We start from the raw sequence: 27,989 nt of genomic DNA, 5'->3' as shown, positions 1-27,989 counted from the left end.
ATGGCGCAGAAAATCTGCAACATGAAAAATTCAGTAGAAGCTAATGGTAGGAAATATAGCCTTACAGTTCCACCGTATAATGACTCTTTACAACATCACACTTTGGACATATACTCTCCTAGAGATGATAACTATATATGGTACTTACTAGAATATGCCACCATCCAATTTTTTATTAGTAGCAGACTTATCTAGCGATATCACTGATGTATACCTGGGTGTAGACATATGTGCATTATTCATGCATTTCTAGTGCTCGAACCATGTTTTCACTTTGATTGCACCAAAAGTGCCCACCACCACCATTTTTCCCCGTGGATCGTAAAAGTTGTTTTAACCCTTTTCTATGTTAACATTTTTTGTTTGCTCTTTTTAGTCAGTACTAAGGAACAATCTGAAGCTCTTAGAAGAGTCAGCTTACATACAACATTGAAGCCTCAGCATAGGAATGATACCATGTCCTTGGATAAATTGATAGAAGTCAATGGGAGCACTGGAGTAAGAAAGCCGCAAAATACAGATGCACTTATACCTTTCGTTGGCCTTACTGACAGTGAGTATCCCACCTATATTCTGGACTTTTCCTTAAGTGGTATTGACTCTTGGCAAATATTCTGATTGTGGTTTTGTCCTAACAGTTCCGGTGCCCATAATTACAATTATAATCCTATGAAAAATGTGGATGATGTGCTTCTTTCACTCTTAAATTCATGAATTTGTATCTTAATATTTTCTTATTCATTTATAATAATCAACTCACATTGACCCTTGTATTTAATTGGCACAAACTCTACACCAATTTAGTAGGACAATAAATGACCTAAAGCATGTTTTTCAGAACAGGACATGGCAAACTTAAAGGAGCACTTCTCCCATCAATGTTAGAACCTTGCTGTTAGGTTTTTTTCCTTTGCTGGTCACATGACCTTGTTGGCCTATTTAATCCTGCTCCGCCCTTCTGGCTTTGCTGGACTTCATTGTATATCTACTTTCTAGCTAGCCTGTGCTCTGTATCTATCTCTGTTAGTTTGCTTGGTCTACGGACCTCTATGTTCTATCTATTTTGTTTGTTCGTCTGTCTGCTACTATTTCTGTTAGGAGGTGTCCCATATTCCTTCCAGTCCTTAGTACTTGTAGGGATTCCCTCCCCACATCTATAGGTCTTCGTACAGACTAGATTAGGACTTTAGCAGGTCTGATCGCAGGATCAGGTTCCCTGTTACATCGTAGAGATTCAGCTGAGTCCTATAGTAGGGACAGATCTCCTCTCTTTCCTTAGCTTTGGTAGCAGAACATAACAGTAAGCTCAGGAGAATGCCCCATCTAACACTCCTCATGGGAGGTTGTTTGTGCCTGGGACCTTTAGGAGAGATTTGTTTGTTGAGTGTCACGAATCTCGGTTGGCAGGTCATCCCGGAATCTCTGAGACCAAGAGACTGGTGGGTCGCAGTTTTTGGTGGCCTGGATGGCAGAAGGAAGTCATTAAGTGGGTGCGCCAATGTACTATATGTGCTAGATCTAAGTCCTCACATACTCCTGCTGCGGGGTTGCTTTGTCCTTTGGAGGTCCCCAGTGCTCCTTGGACACATTTGGCTATGGACTTTATAACTGACCTTCCCCCCTCTGAGGGTTTTACTGTCATCTGGGTGGTCGTGGACCGTTTTAGCAAGATGTGTCACTTGGTTCCCTTCGTCAAACTGCCCTGCGCTAAAACTCTCGCTAAGACCTTTGTCAAAGAAATTGTCAGACTTCATGGCGTTCCTACTGACATTGTTTCTGATAGGGGTCCTCAGTTCGTGGCTCGTTTTTGGCGTGCCTTTTGTGACAGGTTGGGAATTCATTTGTCGTTTTCGTCCGGATATCATCCTGAATCTAATGGCCAGACAGAAAGGAAAAACCAGGATGTTGAGCAGTTCTTGCGTTGTTTTGTGGCAGACAATCAAGAGGGGTGGTCTGAGTTTCTGCCACTTGCCGAATTTGCTCTGAACAATCATACATCTTCTTCTGCTGGTTGTTCGCCTTTTTTTTGTTGTTCTGGGAGACATCCGTCGTTTGGGTCGTTCTCCAAGTTGGGATCTGCCGTGCCTGAGGAGGAGAATTTTTCCGGTGATTTGGAAAGAGTTTGGACGGATGTGCGTGGTAATCTTCAGGAGGCCAACAGAAAATCTAAAGACTACTTTGATAGGAAACGACAGGAGGTTTTGTTCGCTGTTGGTGATATGGTTTGGTTGTCCTCTAGGAATCTGCGGTTGAGGATTCCTTCTAAGAAATTGGGTCCCAAGTTTGTAGGGCCCTTTAAGGTGCTTCAGGTTGTCAACCAATCTGCTGTTAGGTTGGAGGTTCCTACCTCCTGGAGAATTAATCCGGTCTTTCATGTCTCTCTGTTAAAAAAAGCTGTTGTGTCGGATGGTGACGCCTCTGCCTCTGTTCCTCCGGTGGTGGAGGACGGGGAATATGAAATTTCTCGCATCCTTGACTCTAGACGGTATAGAGGTAGTTTGCAGTATCTTGTGGCCTGGAAAGGTTTCGGACCCGAGGATAACTCTTGGGTGAGGTCAGATGATGTTTCCGCGTCCAGTCTTATCAGAGCGTTTCACAGGAGATTTCCTGATAAGCCTGGTCCTAGGGGATCCGGAGGATCCTCTTAGAAGGGGGGGTACTGTTAGAACCTTGCTGTTAGGTTTTTTTTCCTTTGCTGGTCACATGACCTTGTTGGCCTATTTAATCCTGCTCCGCCCTTCTGGCTTTGCTGGACTTCATTGTATATCTACTTTCTAGCTAGCCTGTGCTCTGTATCTATCTCTGTTAGTTTGCTTGGTCTATGGACCTCTATGTTCTATCTATTTTGTTTGTTCGTCTGTCTGCTACTATTTCTGTTAGGAGGTGTCCCATATTCCTTCCAGTCCTTAGAACTTGTAGGGATTCCCTCCCCACATCTATAGGTCTTCGTACAGACTAGATTAGGACTTTAGCAGGTCTGATCGCAGGATCAGGTTCCCTGTTACATCGTAGGGATTCAGCTGAGTCCTATAGTAGGGACAGATCTCCTCTCTTTCCTTAGCTTTGGTAGCAGAACATAACAATCAAGGTTTTTATCCTCTTAATATATTGAAATCATCATATTATATAGCACTGTGTACTTACAATTGCTCCTTTTGCCTTTCTACCCAGTAAATTATTCTCTTTTCTCGGCTTTATGTAGAAACAGGAAGTGTGTTTTCCTGGTACATTAATTCTTTTGTTTTCCATTAGGTCTATGACATCATGTTATTAAAATCTGACTAGCTGAATCCTTCTAAGCTCTAATTAGAAACAGGAGGTCAATTTTCTATGCACAAGTCATGAGTCACTGAAAAAGTCCCTGACGGGGAGGAGGGAGAAGCTGGGACAGGAGTTGAAGAGGGGAATGCAGGGAAAAGAGACTTCTTGTTTCTACATAGAGCAGAGAAAAGAGAATAATTTACTGGGTAGAAAGGCAAAATGAGCAATTGTAAGTACGCAATAATATGATGAGTGCAATATATTAAGAGGATGAAAACTTTGATGGGAGGAGTGCTTCTTTAAAGAGAAGATGCAAACTCCATGCAGATGTTATCTTGATTAATATGAAACAGAAATATATCATTTTCATCATCCGCAAACCTAAGGCTGCATTCACAACCATCTGTCATGCTGCAGTTTTTAGCCCTGTGCCACTGTGGTTAATCATGTGGAGAAACATGTTTCACCTACAAAACCACATTGTTGATCATAATGGTTCATGGATTTGTAGGTGAAATAGTTGTTTCCCTGCAAGATTAAATGCTCGTACTAGGGAACAATATAAATACCACAGCAGCACAGGACTGTTGCTTTTAAAAACCGCAACATGATCAGGGCTTGTTCACACGTGAATAAACCGCACAGCACTCGGACTAATGTTATTCAATGGGGCAGTGCAGATGAGCCATTGTTTTCACTGACCGAATCTGCGTGTGAAAAAAATTGCAGGATACACTGGTTTCATCCGTAAAGGGAAAGAGACTCACCCATTCAAGTCTATGTCTATGGATGTGCAAAAAAAAATGGATGTCATACAGAGCCACAGAACAGCATCTGATTTTTACGGATAGGCCATGGCCCCACTATCAGTATTTGGTCAGTATTCGGTCAGTATTTTTTCTCAGAAGTGGGAGCCAAAACCAGATGAGGAACAATCAGAGAAAAGTATAATAGAAACAAGTCACCAATTCTGTATTTATCACCCACTCCTGGTTTTGTCTCCCACTCCTGAGAAAAAATACTGACCGAATACTGATAGTGGGGCTGTGGCCTAATAGAAACACGTCACCACTTCAGCATTCTTCACCTACTCCTGGTTTTGGCTTATAAATACTGAGGAAAAATACTGACCAAATACTGAACGTGAAAGCAATTGTAATTGTGATATTTCAGGTCTGTAATGTGACTGACATGGCTGAACGTCAAAGTAACAACACAGATCCATCACTAACATGTGAATGAAGGTAACTTGTCATTATGTAGAGGTCATATCTACTTGGGGACACATTTTTGAAGATTGAGAGAACATGTAAGGCCTGCCATGTGGCCAAAACTCTTCTCATACACGGTGGCCAATGGTGGTACAATTCTGTTCAGCGCCGTGGGTAGCAAAGTTCTGGCTGCGTGCAAGCAGCCATATGATGTTGCCTCACTGTGGACCAATCTTAGACCTTTTATATATTTTAAATCCAGATTCTCAGTGTAGACCTGGTATAGAATTGCAGGGTAAAAACATGAACATCATGGTGGCTCAGTGGTTAGCACTGGTGCCCGGGGTCCTGGGTTCAAATTCCATCAGGGACAACATCTGCAAGGAGTTTGTATGTTCTCCCCGTGTTTGTGTGGTTTTCCTCTGGTTATTCTGATTTCCTCCCACACCCCAAAGACATACTGATAAGGAACTTAGATTGTGGGGTGATGATGTCTGTAAAGCGCTGTGGGGCATGATGGTGCTTTATAAGTGAATGAAATAAATGAAGTTTGTATGTTCTTCTGAGAAGTGCTGTTAGGCCACAGCCCCACTATCAGTATTTGGTCAGTATTCGGTCAGTATTTTTTCTCAAGAGTGGAAGCCAATTGCATTTTTAGGCCATACTTAAAATTGTGGGTATTGGGAATTAATTGAAATGTCCTGGGTAGTGCATTCCAGAGAATTGGTGAAGCAAGTGAGAAGTCTTGGAGATGGGAGTTCGAGGTTTGGATTATTGAGGATGTTACTCTTAGGTCATTAGCAGAATGGAGGGCATGGGTAGGGAAGTAGACTGAGGCGAAGGAGAGATATAGGGTGTTGCTGAACCATGGAGCGCTTTGTGGGTGAGAGTGATAAGATTATATTGGACTCTGTAGTGGATGGGCAACCAGTGCAATGACTGGCATAGGGAAGAGGCGTCGGTGTAGAGGTTGGAAAGGAATATGATCCTGACTGCTGCATTCAGGATGGATTGGAATAGGGAGAGATTATTAAAAGGGAAACTGATTAGTAGAGATTTGCAATAGTCCAGACGAGAATGAATAAGAGCAACAATAACAGTTTTTGCAGAGTCAAAGGGAAGAAAAGTTCAAATTCTAGAGATGTTTTTGAGGTGTAGGTGACATGAGCAGATATAGGGAGTGAATGAAAGATCTGAATAAAATATGAACCCAAGTTTTTGTGGAGTAATGGTAGAAGTACACACGGAAATGGCAATATCGGGCTTAGGTAGGTTAGTAGGGGGAAAAAACACAAGGAGTTCAGTATTTGACAGATTCCGGTTTAGATAGAGGGAGCAATTAATGTTAGAGACAGTGGAAAGACAATCACTGGTATTTTTTTTATTAATGCAGTGGTGATGTCAAAAGATGATATATATAATTGGGAGTCATCAGCATAGAGATGGTGCTGAAAACTGAATCTACTGATGATTTGTAATATAATAGGGAAAATAAGTATTTGATACACTGCCAATTTTGCAAGTTTTCCCACCTACAAGGAATGGAGAAGTCTGTAATTTTTATTGTAGGTACACTTCAACTGTGAGAGTCAGAATCTTAAAAAATCCAGAAAATCACATTGTATGATTTTTACATAATTAATTAACATTTTATTGAATGAAATAAGTATTTGATACTATAGAAAAACAGAACTTAATATTGGGTACCGAAACCTTTGTTTGCAATTATAGAGGTCAGACGTTTCCTGTAGTTCTTGACCAAGTTTGCATACACACTGCAGCTCCTCCATACAGATCTTCTCCATGGATGCCATTCTTGAAAAGTATAATATTACAGGTTATAAATACTAGATCCCTTGATAGGGCGTTGATCCAGGGAACTAGTCTGATTGTCGTATGGAGTCGGGAAGGAATTTTTTTCCCCAATGTGGAGCTTAGTGTTTGCCACATGGGTTTTTTTTTGCCTTCCTCTGGATCAACAAGTTAGGCTATGGGTTGAACTAGATTGGACTTAGTCTTCCTTCAACCTTAAAAACTATGTTAAAAACTATGTTACTATGTTAGATCTTTCAGGTTTCGGGGCTGTTGCTGAGCAACATTGAGTTTCAGCTACCTCCAAAGATTTTCTATTGGGTACAGGTCTGAAGACTGGCTAGGCCACTCAAAGACCTTGAAATTGTAGCGCCGGCGTCCCTGCCCTCTGCTAGGCAGGGACGCTGTTCCCCTCACCTCCCTGCTCCGTGCCCGGCGTCCTCCTCCCGCTCTGCTGGCAGCGCGCGCTCCTTCCCGTCCACTGTGCTTAGGGCGCGCGCGCGCGCTCTCCCTCCCTCTTAAAGGGGCCGCGCGCGCCGTCCTAAGGAGTCCCCGGCCAATGGCCGGAGGACTTCACCATATATAAGGCACCTCCTCCAAAATGGAGGTGCCCGAGCAATGTTGTTGCACTGTTTACTACTCTGCTTCAGCCCTCAGGTCCCGTTGCCAGTTACCTGCCAGTTACCTGCCAGTTACCTGCCAGATTCCTGCCTGATTATCTGCTACCTGCCTGCTAGTCTGAGGTCCGACGGTCTGCCTTACTACTCCTGTCAGTCTGTCTAAGGACCAGTCTGCCCGCTCACCTGGGAGCGCACATCAGCCACCTGCCTGCTTGCCCGAGGTCCGACGGTCTGCCTTCCAACTCCTGTCAGTCTGTCTATGGACCAGCTTGCCCGCTCACCTGGGAGCACACACCTGCTACCTGCCTGCTAGTCTACCTGGAGGCTCCGCCGTCACGTGCTGTGACCACCTGCCTGTCCAGTGACTCCTGCTCGCTCACCTGGGAGCGCTCATCTGCTGCCTGTCTGCTAGCCTACCTGGAGGCTCTGCCGTCACGTGCTGTGACCACCCGCCTGTCCAGAGACTTCTGCCCGCTCACCTGGGAGCGCTCATCTGCCGCCTGTCTGTTGGTCTTCCTGGAGGCTCCGCCGTCACATGCTGTGACCACCCGTTCATCCAGAGACTCTCGCCTGCTCACCTGGGAGCCCACGTCTATCATCAGCCGCCACAGGTCGTACCAACCCTTTACCTAGAGACTGCCCCGGTCACTTGCCGTGACCATCTGCCCGTTCATCCAGAGACTGCCCCGGTCACTTGCCGTGACCATCTGCCCGTTCACTCAGAGACTGCCCCGGTCACTTGCCGTGATCTCCAGCCCGTTCACTCAGAGACTGTCCCGGTCACCTGCTGTGACCTCCTGCCCGTCTTCCCTGGTCGCCACCCGCTCCCTTACAAGGACTGCCCCTTTGTATAGTAGCTCTGAGGTTCCGCCTCCCAGACCCGTTACAGTTTGCTCGGGCCATGGAACCCAGTGGCACCCAAGCTCCCTCGCTCTCGGACCTGTGTCATGAACTGTCCCGTCAAAGGTCCCAACAGGAGTCCATCCTGGGTCACCTGCGGAATGTCAATACTCGCCTGGACACTCTGACTGCTCCACCAGCAACCTCCGCCAGTGCCATGTCTCGCAATCCGGCAGCTCCGCTGCCCACTAATACCATGGTGCCCTACCCCGGACCCCGGCTTTCTGCACCTCCTCGCTTCGGAGGCGACTCCGCCCAGGCTCGGGGCTTCATAAATCAGTGCACCCTGCACTTTGAACTCCTGTCCCACCAGTTTAACTCCGACCGGGCCAAAATTGCCTTCATCATGTCCCATCTCACCGGGGAGGCCCTGGCCTGGCTAAGTCCTCTATGGGAGAGAGGAGACCCCCTGGTGTCCAACTTGCCTGCTTTTCTCACGGCTTTCCGGAAAGTCTTCGACGAACCCGGACGGAAGACCTCATCCGCATCATCACTGCTACGCCTCCGTCAGGGAAGTCTCATCGTGGGCCAATATGCCATACGGTTCCGTACCCTTGCCTCGGAGCTGGCCTGGGATAACGACGCTCTGGTATCCGTCTTCTGGGAGGGTCTGTCCGGCCGTATTAAAGATGAACTTGCCGGTCGGGACATTCCTACCACTCTCGATGACCTAATAACTCTTGCCATCCGGATTGACCTACGGTTCCAGGAGCGTGCCAAAGAGGTCACCCGTGAGAGGAGGTTACCATGTCTAGCTCCTACTTTTCAGAGACCCGTCACTCCCTCCGTCTCTACCCAGGTACACTCTCCTGAGTCTATGCAGGTCGACCAGACCAAGATGGTCAAAACCCGTCAGGACTTACGCCGTGCCGAGGGGAGCTGCTTCTACTGTGGCAGTAAGGAGCACCGGATCCGTGCCTGCCCGGAGAGGTCGGGAAACGCCTGTGTCTAGGTTCGCTCAGAGAGGTCAACCTAGACAAGAATAAATCCTCTCCATCTCTGCTGCTGTCAGTCTCAATCGTCTGCGGGGAGAACCGTTATTTCAAACTAGCCCAACTTGACTCTGGAGCAGCCGGGAATCTTATTTCACAGTCCCTGGTAGAGAAATACCGCATCCCCACCAAACCTCTGGCTGTACCCTTGTCTGTTGCTGCCGTGGATGGGGGCCTCTTACCACGCCCCATCCAACTCATCACCGAATCCATTACTCTGCAGGTGGGAATGCTGCATTCTGAGAGTATCTCCTTTCATGTTCTGCCTGGACTCTCTCACGCCCTCTTGCTAGGCCTACCTTGGCTCCAGAGACATGCACCCGTGCTTGACTGGCAGACCGGAGAAGTCCTTCGCTGGGGTCAGGACTGCCATAAGACCTGTCTGGTTCCCGTCCATCCCGTCTGTCCTTCTCCTACCCCAGCTAATCTACCTGGACTTCCGATTCCTTATTGGTCTTATGCTGATGTCTTTAATAAAAAGGAAGCAGAGACACTACCTCCTCATAGACCATACGACTGCCCTATCGACCTGTTACCTGGTACTACTCCTCCCCGTGGGCGTATTTATCCTTTATCCGCTGCTGAGACCCGGTCAATGTCCGAATATATTGAGGAGAATCTGGCCAGGGGATTCATCCGGAAATCTACCTCCCCGGCGGGAGCAGGCTTCTTTTTCGTCAAAAAGAAGGACGGCTCTCTCCGTCCCTGTATAGACTATAGAGGCCTTAACCAGATCACGGTGAAGAATAAGTACCCCCTTCCGCTCATTCCGGAGTTATTTGATCGTCTGAGGGGGGCTAGAATCTTCACCAAACTGGACCTCCGTGGGGCGTACAACCTGGTTCGTATCCGTCAGGGGGATGAATGGAAGACGGCATTCAACACCCGGGACGGCCACTATGAATATCTGGTAATGCCCTTTGGTCTCTGTAGCGCTCCTGCCGTCTTTCAAGAGTTGGTCAATGACATCTTCCGGGACCTTCTCTACTCCTGCGTAGTGGTGTACCTGGACGACATCTTGGTCTTCTCTCCGGATCTCCAGACTCACCGGAGGGACGTTCGTCAGGTCCTGCTCAGGCTCAGGCAGAATCACCTCTTCGCTAAATACGAGAAGTGCCTCTTTGAGCAGACCTCGCTTCCGTTTTTGGGCTACATTATTTCTCAGACCGGCCTACGAATGGATCCAGAGAAACTGTCTGCCATCGAGAAATGGCCTCGACCGGAGGGGTTGAAGGCCATTCAGCGATTCCTGGGCTTCGCCAACTACTACCGCCTCTTCATACCACACTTCTCTTCCCGGACTGCCCCAATTTCCGCGCTCACCCGTAAGGGTACTAATCCCAAAGAGTGGCCGCCCGAAGCCTTTCTTTCCCTAAAACAGGCCTTCTCTTCCGCCCCGGTGCTGCATCGCCCGGACGGCAACAAGCAGTTCTTCCTGGAAGTTGACGCCTCCTCCTCTGGAGCTGGTGCGGTACTTACTCAAAAATCATCTTCCGGGAGAATGGTAACTTGTGGCTTCTTCTCCAAACTCTTTTCCTCTTCTGAGCGCAACTATTCCATAGGAGACCGAGAGTTATTGGCCATCAAACTGGCATTGGAGGAGTGGCGTTACCTACTCGAGGGGGCTCTTCACCCGGTAATAATTTACACTGACCACAAGAACTTGGCTTACCTCCAGCATGCCCAGAGACTTAACCCGCGCCAAGCCCGGTGGTCCTTGTTTTTTGCTCGCTTTGATTTTGTTCTTCATTTTCGCCCGGCTGACAAAAACGTCAAAGCAGATGCCTTGTCCCGATCCTTTCTGGTGTCCGATCTCGAGGAAGAACCTAAACATATCATCGATCCCGCCAGAGTAATGCAGGTGGCTCCCGTGAGCCTAAATCGTCTCCCTCCCGGTAAGACGTTCGTATCAGTACCTGATCGGGAGAAGATCCTACACTGGGGTCACTCGTCTAAACTAGCTGGCCACGCCGGTCGGAAAAAGACCCTCCAGCTTATTGCCCGGCACTACTGGTGGCCTACCCTGCACAAGGACGTAATAGACTTTGTTTCTGCCTGTGTGTCCTGCGCCCGCAACAAAGTCCCGAGACACCTGCCAGCCGGTCGCCTTCTTCCGCTTCCTGTGCCTGCTGCCCCCTGGCAGCATATTGCTATGGACTTCATAACTGATCTCCCCGTCTCTGCCGGTTGTACGGTCATTTGGGTGGTCGCTGACCGCTTTTCCAAGATGGCTCACTTTATTCCCCTGCCTGGTCTCCCGTCTGCACCCGAGCTGGCTAAAGACTTTATCCGCCACATCTTCCGTCTTCATGGCCTGCCCCTCCACATCGTGTCGGATCGTGGGGTACAGTTCACCTCACATTTCTGGAGAGCCACTTGTAAACTGCTAGACGTCACCCTGGACTTCTCTTCCGCTTACCACCCACAGTCTAATGGTCAAGTGGAGCGGATCAATCAGAACCTGACCAGTTACCTCCGGCACTTCGTTAATGCTCATCATTCTGACTGGGTGGATCTCCTACCATGGGCCGAGTTCTCCTATAACAATCACGAGAGCGAATCCTCCTCCAAATCCCCGTTTTTTGTAGTCTTCGGTCAGCATCCTCGGATTCCTTTTCCTGTCTCCACCTCTGTGGACAACCCGGCTGCGGAATCTCTCGTTAGCAAATTTTCCTCCATTTGGGAGAGTACCCGATCTGCACTCCTCCAGTCGTCCGAACGGATGAAAAGACACGCTGACAAAAAACGCCTGGATCCTCCACAATTTCGTCCTGGAGATAAAGTCTGGCTCTCGTCTAAATATGTCCGACTCAAGATACCTTCTTACAAGTTAGGGCCTCGGTTCATCGGTCCTCTGGAGGTCATCAGTCAGATCAACCCGGTGGCCTATAAATTAAAACTCCCGGCCAACTTACGGATCCCTAACTCCTTCCATGTATCTCTCCTCAAACCTGTGGTACTTAACTCTTTTTCCAAGTCTACAGGTACGCCTCCTGCTCCGGTTTCTGCTGAGGACGAGTTTGAGGTAGAGAACATTCTTGCCACCAAAAGGGTAAGAGGAAAGACCTTTTTTCTAGTAGATTGGAGGGGGTTTGGTCCTGAGGAGAGAACGTGGGAGCCCCGGGAGAACATCCATGCCCCTCTTATCCTAGCTAAATTTCTGTCTGGCCTAAAAAAGGGGGGGCCTAAAGGGGGGGGTACTGTAGCGCCGGCGTCCCTGCCCTCTGCTAGGCAGGGACGCTGTTCCCCTCACCTCCCTGCTCCGTGCCCGGCGTCCTCCTCCCGCTCTGCTGGCAGCGCGCGCTCCTTCCCGTCTACTGTGCTTAGGGCGCGCGCGCTCTCCCTCCCTCTTAAAGGGGCCGCGCGCGCCGTCCTAAGGAGTCCCCGGCCAATGGCCGGAGGACTTCACCATATATAAGGCACCTCCTCCAAAATGGAGGTGCCCGAGCAATGTTGTTGCACTGTTTACTACTCTGCTTCAGCCCTCAGGTCCCGTTGCCAGTTACCTGCCAGTTACCTGCCAGATTCCTGCCTGATTATCTGCTACCTGCCTGCTAGTCTGAGGTCCGACGGTCTGCCTTACTACTCCTGTCAGTCTGTCTAAGGACCAGTCTGCCCGCTCACCTGGGAGCGCACATCAGCCACCTGCCTGCTTGCCCGAGGTCCGACGGTCTGCCTTCCAACTCCTGTCAGTCTGTCTATGGACCAGCTTGCCCGCTCACCTGGGAGCACACACCTGCTACCTGCCTGCTAGTCTACCTGGAGGCTCCGCCGTCACGTGCTGTGACCACCTGCCTGTCCAGTGACTCCTGCTCGCTCACCTGGGAGCGCTCATCTGCTGCCTGTCTGCTAGCCTACCTGGAGGCTCTGCCGTCACGTGCTGTGACCACCCGCCTGTCCAGAGACTTCTGCCCGCTCACCTGGGAGCGCTCATCTGCCGCCTGTCTGTTGGTCTTCCTGGAGGCTCCGCCGTCACATGCTGTGACCACCCGTTCATCCAGAGACTCTCGCCTGCTCACCTGGGAGCCCACGTCTATCATCAGCCGCCACAGGTCGTACCAACCCTTTACCTAGAGACTGCCCCGGTCACTTGCCGTGACCATCTGCCCGTTCATCCAGAGACTGCCCCGGTCACTTGCCGTGACCATCTGCCCGTTCACTCAGAGACTGCCCCGGTCACTTGCCGTGATCTCCAGCCCGTTCACTCAGAGACTGTCCCGGTCACCTGCTGTGACCTCCTGCCCGTCTTCCCTGGTCGCCACCCGCTCCCTTACAAGGACTGCCCCCTTGTATAGTAGCTCTGAGCTTCCGCCTCCCAGACCCGTTACAGAAATGCTTCTTACGGAGCCACTCCTTATTTGTCCTGGCTGTGTGTTTCGTGTCATTGTCATGCTGGAAGACCCAGCCATGACCCATCTACAATGCTCTTCCTGAGGGAAGGAGTTTGTTGGCCAAAAACTTGCGATACATGACGCAATCCATCCACCCTTCAATACTGTGCAGTGGTCCTGTCCCCTTTGCAGAAAAGCATCCCCAAAATATGTTGTTTCCCCCACCATGCTTCACGGTTTGGGACGATTTTCTTGGGGTTGTACTCATTGTTTTTTTTCCTCCAAACACCACGGAGAGTGGAGTTGATACCAAAAAATTCTATTTTGGTCTCATCTGACCACATGACATTCTCCAATGCGTCGTCTGGATCATTCAGATGGTCATTGGTGAACTTCAAACGGGTCTGGACACATGCTGTCGTGAGCAGATGGACCTTGCATGCTCTGCAGGATTTGAATCCATGACTGCGTAGTGTGTTACTAATAGTAATGTTTGAGGCTGTGGTCACAGCTCTCTTCATTTCATTGACCAGGTCCTTCCTTGTAGTTTGGACTGATTCCTGATCTTTCTCAGAATCATCCTTACCCTACGAGGCGAGATCTTGCATGGAGCCGCAGACCGAGAAAGATTGACAGTCATCTTGTGTTTCTTCCTTTTCTAATAATTGTGCCAAAAGATGTTGCCTTCTCACCAAGCTGCTTGCCTATTGTGCAGCCTTGTCCAAGTCTACAATTTTGTCCCTGGTATACTTAGACAGCTTTTTGGTCTTGGCCATGGTGGAGAGTTTGGTGTGTGATTGATCGAGCGTGTTGACAGGTGTCTTTTATACAGGTAACGAGTTCAAACAGGTGCAATTAATACAGGTAATGAGTGCAGAGTAGGAGGGCTTCTTAAAGAATAACTAGCAGGTCTGTAAGAGCCAGAATTCTTGCTGGTTGGTAGGTGATCAACTACTTATTTCATGCAATAAAATGCATTTTAATTATTTAAAAATCATACAATATGATTTTCTTGATTTTTTTTAGAATCTGTCTCTCACAGTTGAAGTATACGTACAATAAAAATTACAGACCTCTCCATTCTTTGTAAGTTGGAAAACGTGCAAAATTGGCAATCAAATACTTATTTTCTCCACTGTATAAGGGCAGTATATAAAAAGAGGAGTGGGCCTATGACTGGACCCTGAAAAACCCCGACAGTAAGAGGAAGAGGAGAGGAAGAGGATCCAGCAAAAGATACAGTGAAGAAGCAGTCAGAGAGGTAGGATGAGAACCAAGAGAGCGCAGTATCCTTGAGCCCGATAGAGTGGGCATAGTGAGGAGGAAGTGATTATCCACAATGTCGAATGCTACAGAGAGATTCAGGAGAATTGGCAGGGAATAGTGACCATTAGATTTAGATGTTAGTAGATCATTAGAGACTTCACCAAGGGCAGTTTCAGTACAGTGTAAAGACCAGAAACCAGATTGTAAAGGGTCAAGAAAAGAGTTATTTGGGAGATAGCGGATTATATGGGAGTGGACCAAACATTCCAGGAGTTTAGAAATGAAGGGGAGAATAGAGACAGGTTTATAGTGAGCAGCGAAGTTCTGGTCAATGGATGGTTTTTTAAGTAATGGATGTATGCTGGCGTGTTTAAAAGAGGAGGGAAAGATACCAGATGAGAGAGAGCGAGATTAAATGTTTAAGGCTGTGTGCCCACGATGCGTTTTTGGTTCGTTTTTTGGTGCGTATTTTCAGTGCGTAAACGCTCCAGAAACGCATTGCATACCTTATCCCATGACTTCCTATGACATTCTGTGAGTTCTGTGCACATGGTCAGGATTTTTTCTGCTCTGATTTTACGCGCAGAAAAAATATGGACATGACCAATTCTTGTGCGTTTCTGTATGCGTATTTGCCTTTACAATGCATTGGAAAAACGCATGGCAAATATGCATGCAAAAACGCATCAAATACATCAAAAACGCATGTAAAAACCGCATACGTTTTTCTGCCAAGGAGATGCAGAAATGCTCAGGAAAATTTCTGCTTCATTTCTGCATCGTGGGCACTAAGCCTTAGTTATGTGAGTGGTGATTGCAGGGGAAAGGGACTGAAGGATATGTGAGGGAATGGGGTCATTGGTGCAGGTAGTAATGCGAGAAGACACAAGGAGCCTGTTAACTTCTTCCGTGACCGGTTAAAAGACAGAATGTGAGCTAGATGCAGTGCGGGAAGAAGGAGAGTGCATGATGCTAGGGGACTGGGAGAAAATTTCCTTTTGGATATGGTAAATTTTTTCTTTGAAATAATTGTCCAGATCATCAGCGCTGAGGTCGTAGTCGGTGCCTTCACTCTTAGATGGAGGAGGAAATGAAAAGTGTCAAAGAGTCATTTAGGATTGTTGGATAGTGAAGTGAAAAGGGTGTTGAAGTAGGTTTGTTTGGAGAGGTGAACGGAAGACTTGTATGTTTAAGGCTGTGTGCCCACTATGCGTCTTTTAAGCGTTTCCGCAGCGGAAATTCCGCTGCAGAAACGTTTAAAAAATGCTTGGTAGAAGGTCTGCTATGTTGCCCAATGATAATCCGCATGTGCTGTGCACATGCTGCGGAAATTTCCGCTGCGGATTATCATTGCGGAAAAATATGCAGCACTACCAATTATTTTGCAGAAGCGCTGCATTTTCACCGCCATTGACTTGCATTGGAACGCATGGAATCACTGCATCGGTACATGCGGAATCCATGCGTTTCAATGTGCGGATGGTACCCGGTTTGAAGAAGAGGAGACTCTCCTCCAGACCCGGGTACCATAGAACCTGTAAAAAAAAGAATAAAATAAAAAATATACATTATACTTACCTTCTGATGGCCCCCGGAGTCCTTGTCTCTGCTTGCCGGCAGCTCGCGGTGGACAGAAGGACCTGCGCTGACTTCATTTAGTCATGTGACGGGTCACGCGACTGCTGACGTCGGCGTGTCCTTAAATCTACCGCGAGCTGCCGGCAAGCAGAGACAAGCACTCCGTGGGCCATCAGAAGGTAAGTATAATATTTATTTTTTATTTTTTACCATTCTTTCGGTCACACTATAAAAATCCATGTCGTTTGCATGGATTTATATAGTGTGACCAAGCACTTTCCAAGTGATGCTAAAATCGCTTGGAAAGCGCTTGTCAACCCACATGCGGAAATGCATGTGAAGAACGCTTCACATCCGCTTGTCCCTGGCAGGAAAAACGCATGTACAATCCGCATGTACAATCCGCATGCGTTTTTTCTGCTAGGGAGATGCAGAAACGGTCAGGAAAATTCCGGAGCATTTATGCATCGCGGGCACATAGCCTTAAGCATTAATTTATCATGAATGAAATTTACTACCAGTCTTCAGTGGGTTCTAGGTATAAGTAAGTACAATGTGGCAAATGCACTCTGTCCTAATCACTAATGTCAGGCTCATTGATCCTTCTCTGATTCACTTTGCTATGAAATCCTCAACCCTTTATAGCCTGTGTGGCTCCACACATCCACTCATAAATCACCACTTAACAGTAACATAAATAATTAGAGGAGACCATGTAATACCCCCAGGCTGGAGCTCACTAGTGTCCACAGGAGAAGTACTAATCTCTAGTAGTTGTCCTTTAATCCTTGGATAAACAAAACTTACTTTTCTGAACAAACACTTTTAACAGGCAGCTAATTTTGCAGCTTTACAAGACAATAAATGGAAACCTTAAAGATTCTTTGGTGTCCAGGGACAGAATAAGGTTTATCTATGGGCAAAGATGCTAATTGTGTCCCTCAATTTTCTTTTTACTCCAGGCAGCAAACTCAGCAAAAATTGTTGCATGAATGGAGGAACGTGCGTTTTAGGAAGTTTTTGTGTCTGTCCAATGTATTTCACTGGGAGATACTGTGAAGATGATGAAAGGAAAAGGTAAGACTCCTGCATCCACAGGATATATATATATATATATATATATATATATATACAGTATATATATGCACTTATAATTAGTGTTGAGCGAATTTGTTAAGCATTTCAAATTCGGGTTCGTGTTCGGGATTCCGGCCTGTTCGTGTAAAAAAGCGTGGCAAATCAGGGATGTTCAAGGGCGGAGCCGATTTTTTGGCGCGAACAAGCCGGAATCCCGAACACGAACCCGAATTTGAAATGCCGTACAAATTCGCGCGACACTAATTATGATTAGTTTAGGGGGGAATCCCCTACATTAAAGTATTTATTAGTTATTTATGACTACAATAAAAATAATGCAGATAATAAGTCATAAGAATATAGCTATACTTCAAATATGTAATGAATCTCCTGAAGTTCAAATTTCAGATGTGGCTGCAGTTACCATCGAAATTTCAGGGATACCAGTAGATATGGTCAGACTCCCCATGAGTGTCTGATGTGTTCTCTGATGGATTGTGGCGGATTGTGGAATCTAATGTGTGCTGGGGCCTCCAGACTCACCCCCGATAAATGATGTCAGGGAAGAGAAAGATCAGATAGTTTGAATTTAAACGCCCAACTCTATTTTTAATGGGGGAGATAACCCACCACCAGAGCTGTTTGGTATTAACTTTCTTCACAATCCTCATTGAGAAGGCATGAACGTTTGACCATGTGTGGGGGGAGTCAGGAGATATACAGTGCATTGTGAAAGTATTTGGCCTCCTTGAACTTTTCTACCTTTTGACACATTTCTGGCTTCAAACATAAAGATGTAAAATTCTAATTTTTTTGTGAAGAATCAACAACAAGTGGGACACAATCGTGAAATGGAACAAAATTTATTGGATATTTTAAAGTTTTTTAACAAATTCAAAACTGAAAACTGGGGCGTGCAATATTATTCGGCCCCCTTGAGTTCATACTTTGTAGAGCCACCTTTTGCTGCGATTACAGCTGCAAGTCACTTGGGGTATGTCTCTATCAGTTTTGCACATCGAGAGGCTGAAATTCTTGCCCATTCTTCCTTGCAAAACAGCTCGAGCTCATTGAGGTTGGATGGAGGGCGTTTGTGAGCAGCAGTTTTCAGCTCTTTCCACAGATTCTCGATTGGATTCAGGTCTGGACTTTGACTTGGCCATTCTAACACCTGGATACGTTTATTTTTGAACCATTCTATTGTAGATTTTGCTTTATGCTTGGGATCATTGTCTTGTTGGAAGATAAATCTCCGTCCCAGTCTCAGGTCTTTTGCAGACTCCAACAGGTTTTCTTCCAGAATGGTCCAGTATTTGGCTCCGTCCTTCTTCCCATCAATTTTAACCATCTTCCCTGTCCCTGCTGAAGAAAATCAGGCCCAAACCATGATGTTGCCACCACCATGTTTGACAGTGGGGATGGTGTTTTGAGGGTGATGAGCTGTGTTGCTTTTACGCCAAACATATCATTTTGCATTGTGGCCAAAAAGTTTGATTTTGGGTTTCATCTGACCAGAGCACCTTATTCCACATGTTTGGTGTGTCTCCCTGGTGGCTTGTGGAAAACTTCAAACGAGATTTTTTATGGATATCTTTGAGAAATGTCTTTCTTCTTGCCACTCTTCCATAAAGGCCAGATTTGTGCAGTGTACAACTGATTGTTGTCCTATGGACAGACTCTCCCACCGCAGCTGTAGATCTCTACAGTTCATCCAGAGTGATCATGGGTTTTTTGGCTGCATCTCTGATCAGTCTTCTCCTTGTTCAAGATGAAAGTTTAGAGGGACGGCCAGGTCTTGGTAGATTTGCAGTGGTCTGATACTCCTTCCATTTCAATATGATCGCTTGTACAGTGCTCCTTGAGATGTTTAAAACTTGGGAAATCTTTTTGTATCCAAATCCAGCTTTAAACTTCGCCACAACAGTATTTTGGACCTGCCTGGTGTGTTCCTTGGTCTTCCTGATGCTCTCTGCACTTGAAACAGAACCCTGAGACTATCACAGAGCAGATGCATTTATACGGAGACTTGATTACGCACAGGTGGATTCTATTTATCATTACCAGTCATTTAGGAGAATATTGGATCATTCAGAGATCCTCACTGAACTTCTGGAGTGAGTTTGCTGCACTGAAAGTAAAGGGGCCGAATAATATTGCACGCCCCACTTTTCAGTTTTGAATTTGTTAAGAAAGTTTAAAATATCCAATAAATTTCGTTCCACTTCACGATTGTGTCCCACTTGTTGTTGATTCTTCCCAAAAAAGTAGAATTTTATATGTTTATGCTTGAAGCCAGAAATGTGGCAAAAGGTAGAAAAGTTCAAGGGGGCCAAATACTTTCACAATGCATTGTAGCTGTCAACTATCGTATGAACAGCTTTATTGCTTACAACACTTGAAAAAAAACAAAGACATAAAATACAATACACAAATACCCAGCAGTAAATAAATAAATCACAATAGTGCATGAAAATAATAAAGGGTACTACTTGGTTAACATAATTTTGATCAAAATAATGCGAAAGCCATCCTGCCACGTCACGGTGACCCTTAGGGTAAGTGCCCACGATGCAGATTTGATGCAGAGCGTTTTTGCCTCTCTCTGGCAGAAAAAAACGAATGCAGATTTACATGCGTTTTTTCTGCGAGGGAGAAGCGTTTTTACATGCGTTTTCGCATGCGTTTTTTCGAGCACTTTTCCAAGGGATTTTGAGCATCACTTGGAAAAGTGCTTGACAAGTTGGTCACACAATATAAATCCATGCAACTGGCATGGATTTATATTGTGTGACCAACTTAGATGCTTTAAATGCTGCATCTACAGTAAAAAAAAGAATTAAAATGTTAAAAATAAAAAAACCTGTATACTCACCTCTCCGGTCTCCTCCCGGTCGCGTCCCCTCTGCTCGGCATCCCGCGGTGTACTGGCAGGACCTGCGGTGACGTCATTTAGTCAGCTGATGGTCACGCGACCATCACCTGACCACTGACGTCAGCGGTCGCGTGACCATCAGCTGATTAAATGACGTCACCGCAGGTCCTGCCAGTACGCCGCGGGTCGCCGAGGAGAGGGGACGCGGCCAAGAGGAGACCGGAGAGGTGAGTATACAGGTTTTTTTTTATTTTTAACTTTTTTATTTCGTTTTTTCGCCACGTGGTAGCCGGGATGAAGAGGAGTTGTAGTCTTCTCTTCATCCTGGGTACCATACGCACCGCAATTACGCCACAAATTCGTGGTCACTGAATTTAATTGAAACGCAGCAAATCCACATATACCTGCGGGTTTTCTGCGTTTCAATGTTCCTCAATGGCCGTGAATTTGCGGCTTAATCGCGGTAGAAATGGTCATGCTGCGTTTTGCAATGCAATGCGAATTCGGCGCGCCAATTAGCACATCATGTGCACAGCACATCCGAATTCACATCGCTTTGCATGGCAGATGGTTTTACAAAAAAATGCCGCAAAAAAGCTACAAGAACGCTATGTGGGCACATAGCATTATGGGACAGTCCTAACTCTAATATTTAAAACCTCACCGTTTGTCAAGTGACGTACATGTGGATAAGGGCAGAGAGACTGAACCAAAACAGTGGACACAGAGACATTGGGAGCAAGATGAATAAGCTTTCCAGCTCAAAGAAATGGAGGCCACACCCTTACACTGTGTGCAGAATTATTAGGCAAATGAGTATTTTGATCACATGATACTTTTTATACATGTTGTCCTACTCCAAGCTGCATAGGCTTGAGAGCCAACTACCAATTAATTAAATCTGGTGATTTGCATCTCTGTAATGAGGAGGGGTGTTGACTAATGACATCAACACCCTATATAAGGTGTGCTTAATTATTAGGCAACTTCCTTTCCTTTGGCAAAATGGGTCAGAAGAGAGATTTGACGGGCTCTTAAAAGTTCAAAATTGTGAGATGTCTTGCAGAGAGATGCAGCAGTCTTGAAATTTCCAAACTTTTGAAGCATGATCACCGAACAATCAAGCGTTTCATGGCAAATAGCCAACAGGGTCGCAAGAAGTGTGTTGGCCAAAAAAGGCGCAAAATAACTGCCCATTAATTGAGGCAAATCAAGCGTGAAGCTGCCAAGATGCCATTCGCCACCAGTTTTGCCATATTTCAGAGTTGCAACGTTACTGGAGTATCAAAAAGCACAAGGTGTGCGATACTCAGGGACATGGCCAACGTAAGGAAGGCTGAAAAATGACCACCTTTGAACAAGAAACATAAGATAAAACGTCAAGAATGGGCCAAGAAATATCTTAAGACTGATTTTTCAAAGGTTTTATGGACTGATAAAATGACAGTGACTCTTGATGGGCCAGATGGATGGACCAGAAGCTGGATCAGTAAAGGGCAGAGCTCCACTCCGACTCAGACACCAGCAAGGTGGAGGTGAGGTACTGGTATGGGCTGGTATCATCAAAGATGAACTTGTGGGAACTTTTCGGGTTAAGGATGGAGTGAAGCTCAACTCCCAGACCTACTGCCAGTTTCTGGAAGACAACTTCTTCAAGCAGTGGTACAGGAAGAAGTCCGTATCGTTCAAGAAAAACATGATTTTCATGCAGGACAATGCTCCATCACATGCATCCAACTACTCCACAGCGTGGCTGGCTAGTAAAGGCCTAAAAGAAGAAAAAATAATGACATGACCCCCTTGTTCACCTGATTTGAACCCCATAGAGAACCTGTGGTCCATTATAAAATGTGAGATCTACAGGGAGGGAATACAGTACACCTCTCGGAACAGTGTCTGGGAGGCTGTGGTGGCTGCTGCACGCAATGTCGATCGAAAACAGATCAAGCAACTGACAGAATCTATGGATGGATGGCTGTTGAGTGTCATCATAAAGAAAGGTGGCTATATTGATCACTAATTTTTTGGGTTTTTGTTTTTGAATGTCAGAAAGGTTTATTTCTAAATTTTGTGCACTGATATTGGTTTACCTGGTGAAAATAAACAAGTGAGATGGGATTATATTTGGTTTTTATTAAGTTGCCTAATAATTCGGCACAGTAATAGTTACCCGCACAAACAGATATCCTCCTAAGATAGCCAAATCTAAAAAAAAAACACTCCAACTTCCAAAAATATTAAGCTTGGATATTTATGAGTCTTTTGGGTTGATTGAGAACATAGTTGTTGATCAATAATAAAAATAATCCTCTAAAATACAAGTTGCCTAATAATTCTGCACATAGTGTATATGTGCTTGTACACATTAGACTGAAAAAAACAAGAGACCTGAACTGGAATATAAATTGGTGTGCATGCAGCATGTAAGAGCATGTTCACACATGGCCACTAAACAGAAAAAAAAACACTGTCTCTCCTGGAAGGAATAATTTAATGTAACTTTAACTAAACAATTAATGTGTCAAATATAATGATAAGGCAAACTTTAATTCAACATTTTCTATGTTATTTGATGTCAAGTTAAAGTTTGCTTCATCATTTTTACTTATACCAGAATGGCGCCAAGTAAAATGATGAATATGTAGATAGTGCCTGATGACAAAAGTCTGGCTACACCGCTGTATACAGTTTGAGGAACCTTTTTTTTGTAAAGTTTTGTATCGATGTTTATGGTGCATTATTAAAGTGACCATCTGGTTACTGTGTTTTTAAACAACATATTTTGCTGCCATACTTATTGTACTCATTTAGAATATTTTTCCACATGACATTATTATTCCATTCTACAATTCCATTACATTTCCCTTTTTGCTCACAGTAAAGTTGATGAATATAATATTTAATTACTCTCCTATGTGATCCATTTGTAATCTATTCTATTCTAAAACAAAGCAAATTAGAATTGAAATTCCTCGCACAACCTAGCTGTGTCAACCATAGCATGTTTTCTTTTAATGCTGCAGTTTTTTCTGTCAGTTTTTGATGCAATTTTACGAAGAACCATGGGAAAAATTAAACAAAGCACTTATCATATGTGGACGAGTATTTTTTTGAGCAGTTTTAAGATTTTGAAGAGAATTTGGAGAGTTTTTGCTCCAAAAACTCCTCAAAGAACTCTGTGTGAACATAACTTAAAGGGAACCTGTCATGTGCTAGAGGTACGGTTACAGACGTCGCTCATTACGTACTGAGCGGTGATTAAAGCCGTGACGATCCCTATGACTGAAAGCCTGAGGCTGCTGGGAGGAAATTAACTTTATTCTTCCCGGCAGACTCAGGCTTTCAGTCATAAAGGTGGGCCGAAGCAGCTTTAATCACCGCTCAGTACATTGTGAGCAGCATCTGTAACTGTACCTCTGGCACATGACAGGTTCCCTTTAGGGCGAGGCAGCTTCAGAATGCTATTAACCCCATATCTGCAGGTTAATAGCATTTTTTTTTTTTTTTGCATGACAGGTTCCCTTTAGGTTATATGCACACTGTATTTTTTGAAGTCTCCTGTAGTGGGTCCACTTAAAAAAACACTTGAAAAATCACTTAAAAATGCTTGACAGACTCTTTCTATTTATTTGTATTACATAAGAACTTTGTTGTTCAGCCTTTTGAGCTTTTTTTAAGTATTGAAACATGCTCGATGGCAAAAAAGAATGTGCATGTCACTTCTTAGAAGCATCTCCTGATGGAATCCACTCCAAACTAGGCACTGTCCAATTAAAAGGCTGCAAAACTATTCCTAAATGCTTCTAAAACTCTTCAAAACTGCTTCAGCAAATTAAAAACTCCTTCAAAAACTCTCTAAAAAGGGCCATTTTTTGAAGGAGTTTCCACTAGAAAATTCATTGTTTTTGACCACCCAAATAAATATTTATTTTCTATATTTCTATATTCTTATAGATCTGGCCCTTCCAGCATTCCTGATTTATTTCTCATGATATGTTATTTCTCAACAGGACAAGAACAGTGTTGATGTTTGCTTAAATCTGAAACCACCATTGTATCTAAACATCAATGTCACCAAATTATTTTATTGCATTTAGGGATTGTGCAGACCAAATCAAACATGGAGACTGGGTGCTGCGTGACTGCAGGCTGTGTCGCTGTACATATGGCTTACTTAGCTGCTTGAAAGAAGATTTGCAACCTGATTGTGGTGAGCTAGTATTCTGTTCTAACAAAAAAAAACTAGATAAAAACTCATAGCTGTCAAGTAAATATTGTATATTCTGAGCCTGAAGATTCAGATGTGACTGCATTTAACCTCGAAATCAGAGGAAAAGTAGAGGATGAGAAGTGGTTTGGAGGGTCAGACCCCTCACATAAGTGCCTATTACATAAGGAGAGCATGGTAGTCCCTGATGGCTTGTGTCATTTTATAAGTACCTTAACCAAGAGTAAATCAAGGTCAACCAGCCATCTCTCCTGCATATCTGATTTAGCAGTTGCTTGAATTTTCCTCTGAATGCTAATTCTTTAGCACATTTTCTTAGAACTCTTCTTTGTAGTCTTCCTTTATTAATCCTGCTGGAAATGTTTTATTAAATTGACAACTCAGCGTTACTGTTCCCCTGTCAATTGGATGTATCACAGTCCATCAGACACATCCTATTGACTATGGGACTGGTAACACTTCAGATTTACATTTCCAGGAGGAATAGCAGAACAGTATGTTGCAACTCAAAGAATACATGTTATTTAAAAGGGAATGCAAACATGGTTATCCAAAGGGGTCACAGGAGGAAGGGTCATCGCTGCAGCAAGCCAGCGGCGGCAGGAGTAGGGTGATGCTGTGTGCCCTGGGCTGGAAGGAGGGGGTGTCCCGGTGGTGAACTTCAAGAAAATGTCAGCTGTGCAGGCAGACGCGAAGTCCCGACACTGCGCATTGCTCTCTTGGTGGCGGGCTTCAGGAAAATGTCTGCCAGAGATTGCAGATTGAGATCTCTGCTTGTCATTGAGCCGAAATCTAAATCTGCGCATGCGCCGCCTTCAGTGTCCATTTTCCTGAAGCCCACCATGGGGATAGTAATGTGCAGAGTGGGGACTTCACTCCTGCCTGCACAGCTGACATTTTCTTGAAGATCACCACTGGGACAACCCTTCCTTCCAGCCCAGGGCCCGCAGCATTGTCCCACTCCTGCCGCCTGTAACCCTGCTCCACCACCACAGCTGCCCCCCCACCTGGTAAGCTACATTCAGACTATAAGACGGACCATCATTTGACACATTAAATTTTTTTTCCCTATTTTCCTCCTCAAAATTTGGAGGAAATAGGAGGAAAATTTTTCCCCACTCCTGCTGTCGTTGTCTTCCTGTAGCCGCGACCCTGCCTCCTGTGACCCAGCTTCACCGCCGTCACTGCCCTCCCATAAGCTACATTTAGACTATAAGACGCATCCCCATTTTCCTACCAAATTTGGGGGGGGGAAGTGTGTCTTATAGTCCAAAAAATACAGTAAATAAATATAGAGCCCCTCTGCCACAAAAAATGTAGACCTATAAGTATTGATTTGCCTTCATTTATCTCTTCACAGACCCTACGAGTGATGGCAGCCGGCTGGAATCATACTCCTGTGGAATAATGTTACATTCGCTGACATGTATTATATTTCACGTGTTAATTGGAAGATGCTTTCGATTTTGCCAATAATTTGAAAACCATTTGACTTATATAGACATATAGATCATCTGCTTAGGTTTTGCTGACATTCCACAATTTTTATGAACTACAAGAGCATCCAAAAAATGTCAATGCTTCCATGGCTCCAATGATTGATATATCCAATGCATAAAAAAAATTTGATATAATGCCCATTACCCATAACTGTGCCTGTTGGCCTCATGAACTGACCCCTCCCTGATGTACATACAAATTTGGCCAAGTGTCATATGTTTTGAATAGGGAAACCTGCCAATCACCACCATTGAATAACTGCCTGATCGGCTATATAGAAGCCACACGGAGGTCATTTAATGACCTGTTTAGACAAGCCGACCAGAGCTTTCTGTGCACAGAACATTCAATAATGCAATAATTTAGTACATATAGAATATCATTATTATCCTGTTTACACAGAATGATGCGCTGCTGATAATTTTAAAGCACCACTCCAGTGTTTTTTTATTGCAGCGCTGGAGTGGTGCTTCTATTCTAAGTTTCCTGCATTTAGTCTCATACTTACCAGCTGCTGTCTCCATCAGTTCGTGAACTCCAGTGTTTGCTGGAGCGATACGGAAGTCAAAACTCGATGTAAGTCTTTGAGAGCCAGAACGAGGCCAGAACGTGGCTTTCATAGACTTGCATTGAGCGATCATGATTGTTACCTCTGACTCTGACTGTTACTGTCAGTCACAAGCCGAGGTCACAAGATAGTATCGATGGGTGGGACGAGCTGAAGATGGCAGCAGGTAAGTATAATACTAGGGGCAGGAAACTTAGATTAGTGGCAGCACTCGAGCTGGAGGGATTCTTTAATACTGGCATGTTTTTTCCATTTATAGGGTGATTGCTGGCATTTTTACACAAGTCGGTTTTCAGCTTATCTAAATAGGAATCTGAAAATATGTCTGACAGAAGAATAAAAGGATCAGACATTGAAATTCAACAAGCCCTATCCTTCTCGCTTCAGGAGAATCAGGAGACCCAAATGCACATTAGATGGTTGACCAATTCCCGCTTAAATCGGCTAGTTGGGCCAACTTTCTCTAATATGTATGTTGGCTTTAAAACAATAGCTTTCCAATTGATATTGGATGGCGCTCTGTTCATGGAAAAGAAGAAGAGGCAGCACTCCAAAGCTTCAATGCAAAACCATTGTATTTGTAATCCAATATGTGGTATATAAGCTTATATCCCAGGATTTTTAAAGCATCTAGGCCGAGATGTAAGCAAAAAAAATCCAATAATGGTTTACAAATTTACTTGAATGCATTAAATCTTGCAAGTGCTGTCCCTTCTTTTCCTTGGATGTATTGCTTGGTGGTTCAGTTAGATGGTAACCCACCTGGAGTATTGCACCCAGTAACCCAAGTGGAGGAGTGCACCCGGTAACCCACCACAAGGCATGCCCCCGGTATGCCCATCATAGCATGGTGTACTGCTCATAATCTGGGGCTCAGGCCATGTCTAGTTATATAAGTGGGTCATGTTAATTAATCTATATGTAAAGGACATTTTTTTAGCTTGCATATATTTCCTCTTCCTATGGAAGAACCATGTCTTGAATTGAAATATTTATTAATTATATATTTAATTTAATACAGCAGTATATTTTGTATTGCACTAATAAAGATCTGTTCTATTACATGTATCTACGCGTTTTGAGTGTACTATTAATGTTCTACATAGCGTGTCTTGCCATCTGCTACGTCTTGACGGCTTTTTACATTTACATATGTCATGATTTTTCCTGATGTAAACCAGTGTTCTACACTGTCCATTAGGAATTATCTTTGACAAAATGAAGGGGTATGGTGTGACACCTCCGAAAACAACTGTATTTTTTAGAACAAGTAACTTGACAAAAAACAGGCAACTAAGAATCCTGACCTTTGTGCGACCTGGTCGGGTCCATGCAATCAAAGTCCTGGAGTGGCTTTGTCACTTGTGTGAAATCTCTAACCTTTACTGTGTGCAGCTGAGAAGAAAGTGACAGAAGAAGTTTACATTTTACAAGACTCTGTAGAAAAACATTTTACACTGCTCAGCATAGTGTTGACTTCAGATCTATCGGTAAAAGTATCAGCCTTGTAATTTTACAAGATGCAAAATAAGAGGCACAGAACAACGTGCAAGAAAATCTCCCTCTGATCTGCTTGGATGGGCTCTTTTTTCAATGTAAAATAAACAGAAGGGACAAGGATTATGATTAAAGTCATTCACTGTATAAAGTCCTGTCCAAGAGAAGGCTGAGGAAGTGAAAATGAAAAATGTATATTTTACACTACGAGAAAAGTATCTGCCATCACAGCTCCAGTGGGGGTTGCCCCAGGTTTGCAAATAGAAGTGGATGAAT

The 27,989-nt window shown here is 44.9% G+C and overlaps 1 protein-coding gene across 1 annotated transcript; it reads left to right on the top strand.

The window, feature by feature from the left end:
• Positions 1 to 27,727, top strand: LOC141198491 (cryptic protein-like). The gene is made up of 5 exons (XM_073663171.1): positions 1 to 46; positions 377 to 553; positions 16,934 to 17,048; positions 24,018 to 24,130; positions 27,612 to 27,727. The coding sequence occupies exons 1-5, from the start codon at positions 1 to 3 to the stop codon at positions 27,725 to 27,727; spliced, it is 567 nt and encodes a 188-aa protein (XP_073519272.1).
• Positions 27,728 to 27,989: the final 262 nt, after the last annotated feature.

The sequence above is a fragment of the Phyllobates terribilis genome, unplaced genomic scaffold (genome assembly GCF_046119375.1).
Source record: "Phyllobates terribilis strain yellow unplaced genomic scaffold, ASM4611937v1 Scaffold_1__5_contigs__length_1240528914, whole genome shotgun sequence".
NCBI classification, from domain to species: Eukaryota; Metazoa; Chordata; class Amphibia; order Anura; family Dendrobatidae; genus Phyllobates; species Phyllobates terribilis.
Note: the sequence above shows the minus strand (reverse complement) of the source record. Positions and strands in the feature narration are given on the sequence as shown.

What these genes read in the sequence shown, in the direction of transcription:
- LOC141198491 (XM_073663171.1), top strand. Translation starts at nt 1, where the DNA reads ATGGCGCAGAAAATCTGCAACATGAAAAATTCAGTAGAAGCTAATG. An exon ending in AAATTCAGTAGAAGCTAATG is followed by an intron (nt 47 to 376) that starts GTAGGAAATATA and finishes TGCTCTTTTTAG; the next exon opens with TCAGTACTAAGGAACAATCT. An exon ending in GAAGATGATGAAAGGAAAAG is followed by an intron (nt 17,049 to 24,017) that starts GTAAGACTCCTG and finishes TATTGCATTTAG; the next exon opens with GGATTGTGCAGACCAAATCA.